The sequence below is a fragment of the Cupressus sempervirens genome, chromosome 11, assembly GCF_028749045.1.
Source record: "Cupressus sempervirens isolate cs-2001-9-10 chromosome 11, ASM2874904v1, whole genome shotgun sequence".
NCBI classification, from domain to species: Eukaryota; Viridiplantae; Streptophyta; class Pinopsida; order Cupressales; family Cupressaceae; genus Cupressus; species Cupressus sempervirens.
Genome location: NC_143128.1, coordinates 707,218,190 through 707,228,143, shown reverse-complemented (window position 1 = coordinate 707,228,143; position 9,954 = coordinate 707,218,190). Strand labels below are relative to the sequence as shown.

The 9,954-nt window shown below is 32.1% G+C and overlaps 1 protein-coding gene across 4 annotated transcripts; it reads right to left on the bottom strand.

Annotated features, from left to right (window-relative positions):
• Window positions 1-2,264: 2,264 nt before the first annotated feature.
• Window positions 2,265-5,059, bottom strand: LOC149531651 (protein XRI1-like). Of its 4 annotated transcripts, none has more exons than XM_089810399.1 (9): window positions 4,783-5,059; window positions 4,101-4,321; window positions 3,876-4,007; window positions 3,640-3,791; window positions 3,471-3,552; window positions 3,295-3,388; window positions 3,106-3,137; window positions 2,962-3,021; window positions 2,265-2,855 (listed from the first exon to the last, which is right to left on the bottom strand). In XM_089810399.1, exons 2-9 carry the CDS (start codon window positions 4,168-4,170, stop codon window positions 2,587-2,589), a joined length of 891 nt encoding a protein of 296 aa, XP_089666525.1. In that variant the 5' UTR covers window positions 4,171-4,321; window positions 4,783-5,059; the 3' UTR covers window positions 2,265-2,586. The 4 variants fall into 4 exon arrangements, with proteins under 4 accessions (XP_089666525.1, XP_089666524.1, XP_089666523.1 ...); XM_089810397.1 differs by having other exon boundaries at window positions 2,435-2,855; window positions 3,295-3,391; window positions 4,783-5,052; XM_089810398.1 differs by lacking the exon at window positions 4,783-5,059 and having other exon boundaries at window positions 3,640-3,794; window positions 4,101-4,312.
• Window positions 5,060-9,954: the final 4,895 nt, after the last annotated feature.

Here is a 9,954-nt window from a genome sequence, read left to right as displayed (position 1 = left end):
TATATATTTTTATCTAAATTAAACTCCTTATATTAAATTTAAAATAATATTTGACTCAAACCTTAACCGTAACCCTAACCTTAACCATGAGCATTACTCTAACCCTAACCTTAACCATAAACATAACTCTACACCTAACTCTAACCCTAATTCTAACTCTGCCATAATTGGACTCTAATCCTATCCCTAACCCTAACTATAAGCATAACTCTAACCCTAGCCTTAACCATGAGCATAACTCTAACGTTAGCCTTACTATAACCCTAACACTAACCCTAATCATAACCATAACCATAACTCTAACCCTAACCTTAACCATGACCATAACATTAACCCTAACCTTAACCATAAGCATAACTCTAATCTAAACCATAACCATAACCATAACTCTATCCCTAACCTTAACCATAGCTCAAACCCTAACCCTAAATCCAACCCTAACTCTAATGCTAACCCTAACCCTAATTCTATCCCTAAGGTTAACATTAACTATAATGGTAACTTTGTCCCTAACCATATATCTATGTATGACTATAACATTTTACATTACAATATCCCAAAAAATATATATATATTTTTAATCTATATTAAACTCCTTATATTAAATTTTTAAAAATATTTTGAAGCATAATTTTATACTAACTTCATACAACTCTAATTAAAAATTAATTAACAATTTTATAGTAACCTTATCAAAATAAAAAATAAAAAGTAAATATTTTTCCTATTGCGCCGCGACTGCCACTAGCTATATATACCTCTATATATATTACGCCGAGAGTAATCGTTCTCGAGGCGCCTATTTTTATTTTCATTAATCCCAACTTCGATTAAAATAACTTTGGGATTAAATAAAAATAGGCGCCTCGAGAACGATTACTCTCGGCGTAATATATATAGAGGTATATATAGCTAGTTTAATTATGACTCCTATTTTGTCTAAAAAATACATTAATTTCAGGAAGAAAAAAAAAAAGGTATTACATTTTTAATCACTAAATTATCTTGACAAGTTCATAAGTGCTTTTGAATGATTAAATAGACAGGGACATATGTTGATTTTTAACACTAAATTATCTTGACTAGTTCACAAGTGCTTCAAAGTGATCAAAGAGACAGGAACATAAGTTAATTTTTAATGTGTAATGTCTTTATTTTATTTTAAAAATTAAGTATTTTTATAAGAAATGTCAGTCATGATTAAATTAAAATTATCTATTGTTAAATGCACAATTGACAAGCTTTGGTTAGTTGATAGGTTGGTCTTTTTCTTGTATTACATTTGTTTAAGATATGCTAATTATCACATTTTTCCAAAATCTTATACAATAGGATTTAATTTCTAATGACTTCATTAAAAACCTCTCAATTTGATTTATTCAGAGTTGATATATTTTTTTAACAACATTACTACCTAATTTTTTTAAATATATAATTAAAAATTGTCTCTAATATTACCTTCAAAAAGACATTATAGATTTCAAATATACCCTCAGTTTCTCCATCAGCAGATAAGTACCAATAAAAGAGGTTTTATAGGAAAACAATAATGAAGTTGTACGATAAACTGCTGTGTGAGGGCATTTTATTGCATCAGTGCTGATTTTCTTTTACAGCTCGTCTGCAAAAGTAGAACCTTTCCAGGAACAAACTGTTGACCCTGTTTTTATCATAATTAACCAGCCAGTCAGTGCAAACCAACATAGCAGAAAATCCTCCCTTCAGCTTATTTCCACACGTCATTGCCATTAAAGAGAATCTTAGGCTAAAGTTGATAGACCCACCCACAACCAAGAAGCTAATTTCTGTGTCTTTTCTCTTTTATTTATTTCAAATAAATTTGAAAAGGCAAAAGACATCAATACAAGAACCTTTTGCAGTGTTTGGATGTTCAACCTTGAAAAGGCTGGCCAACACTGACCTTTAACATTGACTGGTCAAGACCTCCTTTATAAAGAGCACTGCCTGATTCAACTGTTGCATATATCAGCAACATTGCTCAAGATTAATGAGAAGAACGAGAGGAAAGGACTCGGTACAAGATTAAGTGTTCGGATTTTTTAAAATGCATATTGCAAATGGGCATTTATTTTACTAAAAATCTGTTAATGTAAATTTTTAAACCCATCATCAAGTTAATTTGGATTAGAAGAATATTGGTGATAGATTGTTCTCATAGAAATTTCTTGTCACTGATATATGTATGTGCCTACAATCCAGATGAGCTCCCCTGGATCATCATATAAATTCAGACAAAAATCATCTTAGAATGCAACCCACATTGCTGTCAAATTGGAATTTTACCTTGATACAACCCCCATCTTGGAAGCCTCTAGTAAATAAATCTGAGATTTGCGATGGCCTAATATGCATGCACATTTCTGATGGCTTAAGAGGCATGCACATTTCTGATTGCTGCAGGTTTATCACATAATTAGAGGAAACTGAAATGATATATATATAATTTACAACGCCTGACATAATGAAATATCCGGACTAATTTCGAACTAGTCAGGTCCGAAATATTGGAAGATACTTAAAAATTGTAAGGGAGGCGATGCCTCCAATATGCATAAGTTTGGTCAATCAGCCTTTAGTCCTCATAATAGTAATTGTTCCTTTCCCCTCAGTGTGAATTTTAGTAAGAGCAACTACAGCCTTCCCTGAAAGTCCTGATCCAGTGGATGCAGCAGATGGAGGTTTAGCATGATCACCTACAGGATGTTGAATCGGCCTAGTTGGCGGCATTAGAATCCTCTGGTTAATATCTTTAAGAGTCACATCTCCTTCTACTCCGCTGGGTTTCACTACAGCAAATGGGTATGCCACTGGTGTTGCCAATTTAGGCTTAACACCTATCCTCAAAATGAAAGTATATTAGATTAGCAGTTCTTATCAACCTAAGGAAAGGAAATTGAGCAAAACCATTATAACATTGTGGATTGAAAAAGGTTCACTTACCACACAGGGGAAGTGTGGCAGAAGCTGTTGATTGTAAACTAGGCAATGAAACTTCCCTTTCTGCACAGCGATGTATATCATATCAATCAAATATGTCAGGCATGTGCATGCACTGTTATGCAATGAGTTTACAAAACATCATACCTGGATCTGAGCACGCAGGTACTGGGACACACCTACAGTGTTCAAATAAGGTTTAAACAATTTACAAAATTATCAATAATTGGATCTAAGATGAAGAGAACAAACCCAAAATAAATACTCAATTGCATTTTGTTCATTTAAGTTTAAAATCTAAAACAGCCAAGAAGGAAACTCAATTTGTTTACTTACAATTGGTCAGTGGAATCTATATTCAGGCTCTCTCCTTCATGGATATAACCAAGCATCCAGTTTTCCGAGACTTCATTTGTATAATAAAAGTTCTCTTCTGATCATAAAATTTAATCCGTTATTATACTGAATAAGTGTTGAGCAGTGTTAGCGCATAGCTTGTTTTAAGGACATACCAGAAAACCATAGAGCAACACTGGCCGAATCTGGGACCTGCATTTCCTCAAATCCACTTAACAGATCATCGCCACAACAATTCTGTTAACAAACATGATTTCCATGGTTAAGATAACATTTGACAATGAGTTTTGTAATCCGTGGATATCCCAAGTGTGTGTGGCTTACCAGTGCCGTGGCTTCTTCAAATTGCTGAATTGGGTCGGAAGAAGAAACGTCAGTTCCAGACTGATCTCCGGAGAAGAGAAGCATCCGTCTTCTTTTGCACCGGGGGCTATCCTTTTCACTGGCATCTTGATTGTCCGTGACCTCAAGATTACCTGCTGTAAAACCAAACAACATTATTTGCTTGTTCTTGATATAAATTCAATCAGTCTCAAAATAAGGGAATACATCTAATTAACCTTGTTTGTTGCCGATCAAGGATGTGGGCATTGTGAACTCTGCGACTTCAAATGGAGGAGGTGTGGATGTAAACAATGTATGGGCATCTGCCTCACTCTGAGCCCATTCATCCCACAGCGACTGAGATATAACTGCTCATTGCCCACAAAGATCAGATTGCATATTAAACTAAAGAACAGAGGAAGGAAACCCAAAAGACCATGACCATGAAATTTTTCGCTGACCTAATGGTGAATCCGCATCCAATGTGAAAGACTCCTCATTCCAATCCCAAGAATCGCTGTTTGCATCCATACCGAAAACTCAACAACAACAACAACAACAATACCCTTCTTCCCCGCCTTCCTAAATCGCTCTTATTTCATTCCGTGGATAAAATAAAATGGAGATAATATTGTCCAATTTAAACGCTCCCGTGACATGCATGAGGTGTGCAATCATAATCCTATTCCACAGACAGCTATATTTGAATCAAACTTTAATTCACAGCCACAAGGCAGCATTATTCAAACGCCAGAATTACGGACTGGGTGAATTACAGCTACCAGGCAACAACACAACACAAAAAACACCTAATTTGGACCATTATGAAAAACAAAAATGCGTAGAGTGGGTAAATCTTTAAATTAAAATCAAAGCACCAACGGATCAAAACAAGTAGAAGCAAGAAAGTAAAATGCCATCACAATCATCCACTGTTCCAATGCACTGCAGTGCAAAGAAGGTAAGGAAGTCAAATGCAAGTAAGGACAACCAGCAAGGACAAAGGAGTTGATAAAATAACCACCCCTGTAGGAAAAAAGCGAGATTCCAAAGGGTATTTCAAAGTTCTGACTGGAAATTTTACCACAAGCCACAAATATATATAAACAGCAGAAAAGACATTGGAGGCAAAAGGGTACCTGCCTTACATGTACTGTACTGCTGCATCTACCGCTTCTCTACCTTCCAAAGAAGGGAACCAATATAAAACCCCTAAATTGTTCAACCTTGACTGACTGCGTCTGTCTTATGGTATATGGCATCTCTGCAATCAGTTTACTCCAATGTCCGTCCCCACAAAACCTCTGATCAATTTATTACCGTGTAAACCCACTGACTTGCTCATCTCTGTCCCGTGATCAAACATAAATAACTCCACTCATACAATCATCTATTCATTAATGACGATGTGCCCAGAAGTGGGCGAGTTACTGCGCTCGTTATATAATAAATTGGGGAAGTTTGTTTTTTCTTTTCTCGTGTGAAACACAGCTCACTACGCTTGCAACACGTATCATGGACGGTTCTCTGTTGAACGAGTCCTATAAACATGACAAAGTCTTCGCACCCACATTCGTACATACGCCCTGTTCTTCACACTTTTCCAATGTCTACTGTGCTCCGGTGATAAAATCTTACCCTTGTTTTGTGGGAGAAAATGCGTGACAACTTATGAATGGAGCAGCGAATTTGGCAAGGGGTATTTAAGAGGAAGAATCTCAAAATACGTGGGGACGCGGAGGATCAATCTTGATTGAGAAAGATCAGGTATTGTAGGATGGAAAGATGGAAAATGAAAGATTTCTTTTCATACTTCTTCTTAATTTGGGGAATACTAAATGGATGTATAGATGGTTATAGTAATATAGAATTACCTTGTCTAAAATTCAGCTCTAATTAAATCTCTTTTTTTAAGGATGAAAAATAATTTTTAAAAAATTTAAGTTTATAGGTCGAATAGTCTAGGTACCATTAGATTGTTAGAGACATATAAGCAAAGACTCTACATATAGAAGATAGATTAAAGAGAAAAACAAGTTTTTAATAAGTCTATTGTGCCAAACAATCTAGGGATCAGGGGATTGTCATAGACAAATAAACATATAAAGAGTGCAGTCACGCCAAACAACCTAGGGACTAGGGGATTGTCAGAGACAAATAAGCATGCAAAGACTGCAACATAAAGAAGAGTAAAGAGAGAAAAATAGTTTTAATAAGTCCATGAGGGCTCGGGACAAGTGATTGTCAAGGTGATTGTTAGGATAGATAAGCATGTAAAGACTACACCATAGCCTAAAAGTCAAACACACTCTACTAACTAAATCTCTTTTTCAAAACATTAAAAAGAGTATTTGTGCACTCTTTTGAATTAGTGTGATCTAGAGCAATGTTCATGTAGAATCTAAAAGCAATCTTAATATTATCTAAATCTCTTAAATGTAGATTGAAAAAAAGGTTCATGTGGAATCTAAAAGCAATCTTAATATAAGATACAGGTATTTTAAATGCATATGTTTAAAGAATGTGAAGATATGTAAATTTGGAGCTATTTCAATATTTTTTAATGAACTTTTTTACAATTTTGGATAGTCATTTTTTATTATATTTATCTTTAAAATGTGAAGATGTATTTAGTTATTTTATATTTTTTTAATATAATTTTAGTCAATTGTAGGTATAGCCATTTTAAATACTTGTTTTTAAAATATGTAAAATTGGAGGTTTTTTATTTAATCCAATTTTAGTGGCTAGTGTCCACATGAAAAATAAAAAGAGATATTTTATCTATGTGAAAGCTATTTAATTTTTTTTTACAACTATTATATTTCACTTATACATGTGTAAATATAAATTTTATGTATTTATTATTGTATTATCAGTTGTACTTAACTAGTTATTAAACTTTTCTATCTTAATGTAAGTATTTTTCATTTTAATTTTAACTTTTAATTTTTGTAATGTTTATTTGTGAGATTTTTAAATTTTTAAATTTTTAAATTTTTAAATTTTTAAATTTTTAAATTTATTTTACTTGGCTTATAAATTTGGGGTGTTATTTTAGAATAAAAAATATAAATCATATTAACTTTTATAAAACTTTTATAATACGAAAGAGGGCTATAAATGAAATTGTAAAAATATTTTGTTGTGTAAAACTATTAAATCAATAATATGTTACTATATCATACAATTATTTTAATAATATATTTTTCTGATTAAATTTTATGAATAATGTTTTTTAGTTTAAATAAAATATTAATACTTTAAGATACAACTTAATTACTTATATAGTACTATGATATTTATATTTTATTATATTTTATTTTTAATAATAAATTTTATTATTAATTTTTTTTCCAAATATTTAAATATTCAAAATTAATTATTTTTTAAATCTTTCTAAATCAAACATTAGATTTCTAATCTAAAAGTATTATTTAAAATATTTTAAAATTAATCAAATTTTAAAATATTAATATTTTTTAATTAAATTGTATCAATTTTTTAACTTTACTACTCTATCTAATTAGGCTATTATAAATTACGACAAATACATATCACTATGTGGCACTTGTTAAAAAAAATTGTGTGTATTTGATTATAAATATAAGATAAGCAGTAAGAGCCTTAAGTAATGCCCTCCAATTTTTATTGTCACTATAAAAGGATGATGTGACTATTCTAATCAACTAAGAAGACACACATTCAACTCAAGTCACAAGGACCACATAGACGTTACTTTGGAGGATTTAAACATGTATCTCCAACATAAGAACCTTACAATCTTTCCATATGAGCAATCCCATTAACAAATTAAAAATTTATATTATAATTAAGGTGTATTTTGTATTATTATATAAAATAATTAAAGTGAGGGTAGTATGGAATCTCGACAAGTATTATCTATTGATAAGTATGAGATATTTTCCCACAACAAGTCAAATTGTGATATTGCTAACAAGATTCAACTTTGCAGTTTTTGAGTCAAACTCATTAACCCATGTTTCATAAGTAAAAATTCATACAAACTCATCTCTCACGAGAGTGAATGGAATTCTTAACACTAATTGGATATAGGTGATGCTCATAGAGGTGAAGTAATGAGACATTCTGAGAGGTCCCTTATCTCAATAAATGCTCCAACTTGAGTGTGCTTAACTATGCAATTTTCTCTATGTTGAAACCCACTTTGCTCTAAACCTCATTTATGAAACCTTCACCAATTGTTGTACCTTATGAACTATTCATCAAGAAACCCCTTAAGCTTGTCAATTAATAAGTATGAGATATTTTTCCACAAAAAGTCAAATTGTGATACTGTTATCAAGTTGAATCTTGATAGCAATATCACAAATATACTTGTTTTGGAAAAATATCTCCCACTTCACAATTTACAAGCTTAAGGGGCTTTGTAATGAATGACTTATAAGGCATAACACTTGGTGAAGGTTTCAAAAATGAGGTTGTGAGTAGAGTAGATTTAACCATATAAGAAACTTTATAGTTAAGCACACTCAAGTTGGAGTAGTACTAGGATGGGTGACCTCCTAGGAAGTCTCGGTGCTTCACCTCTATGAGTGTTGCCTAGATCCAATAAGAGTTAAGTGTTCCATTCATTATCATGAGAGATGGGTTTGTGTGAACCACTACTAATGAAACATGGGTCAATGAGTTTGACTCAAAACTACATAGTAGAATCTTGATAACAATACCATGAGTATCATATAGACAATTTGGAAAGAATGAAATAATATAATCTTCAATGAGATGGAGAAAAGTATGGAAAGCATGCTTGTCAAAGCAGAGAGAGTAATATGTGAGCACTTGAATTCTTATGTGGCATCAAGGAAAATTAGTGCACACTCTTCATGGGATGATTGTATGGTGTGGACGTGACCACACCTCATCCCTCTAAAAGATAAAATAATTCAAAATGACACAAAAAGGAAAGACGCGGACTAGATTCTCCCACTCACAAGAATCTAAAGTTAAATTTATATAGTGCCATATTAGGAAATCCTAGTCCCTCAAGTACTAGGTCCATATTCTGAGATGTCAAAGCATGCTTGTTTTAGGAGGATCTATCAAGTTTCCTAATGATACCAATAATGATGCAAAGTGTTATGCCCTTTTAACTAGTTGAGGATGGAGTTAAGAGAAGGGATTGATGGATGTAATGCCCACCCTAGAAATACTATTATAAGATTAGATTTTATAGTATCATGCTTTGAATTTTGTTTTATATTATGTTTTCTGATTAGTGTTTAAATGAATATTGAAATGGGTTGTTTATATGATGATATTTATATGGTCATGGATATGGACATATGTTTCTTTTGATTATGATTGTGGTCTAAGATAACCCTGCTAACCCATCATGTTTTGGTATATATACTAATGAAGGCATTAGAAAGTAAAGACCACCAAGATAACTAAGATAGGACGGGGGGGGGTGGGGTGAATTAGTTATTTGCTTAGAACAAATTTTAATAACTTTATCAAATCTAAAACATGTACTCAAAGGATGCAATAATCACGGAAAGATAAACATACACAATAATACCATTTTTCTTAACTAGGGAGACACTTGATTAGAAGGAAAACCCTAGCTGGAATGATGCCCACAAGATGATGTACTAATATATATATATATATATATATATATATATATATATATATATATATATATATATATATATATATATATATATATATATATATTAGGAGTCTATGAAATACAATCAATACATATGAGTCCCTATAGGAGAGTCCAATCCTATTAGGAGTTGGTAGGAAGAAAAGAAAACTTGCTATTCAAATTGCCTCACTATTGTCTTCACTAAACATTCTTCAGGATAACATATCCAAGTTATTGGACTAGCTAAATAGAAACTCCTTTGCTAATAGAGTTCCTTTGAAGTTCATAGTACATCCTCAACATCAATCTTTTCTCTGATCATACATAATTCACATCCAAATTTTGCATACATAACATGTGATCTCACTAATTACAAAACATCTACATTGGACACTCAACCATAAGAAAAGTATCCTTCCTTTATACCAAGTACTAAGACAAGTATTGAGTCAGCCTTGAGGCTTTCTCAATTTATAATGAATAATATAGGACCACATTAAGATATTACATTTTCATGTTATATTATAAATAACACTTTCCATAATGATATTAACAATAGTCGGCTTCCTGGGAACAACATGTTGAACATACTTCATAAATCATCATATAATGAACATCTCATTTTGTAATGTTAACCATAGCATCATGAACATGTCTTCTACCATAATCTAATCTTG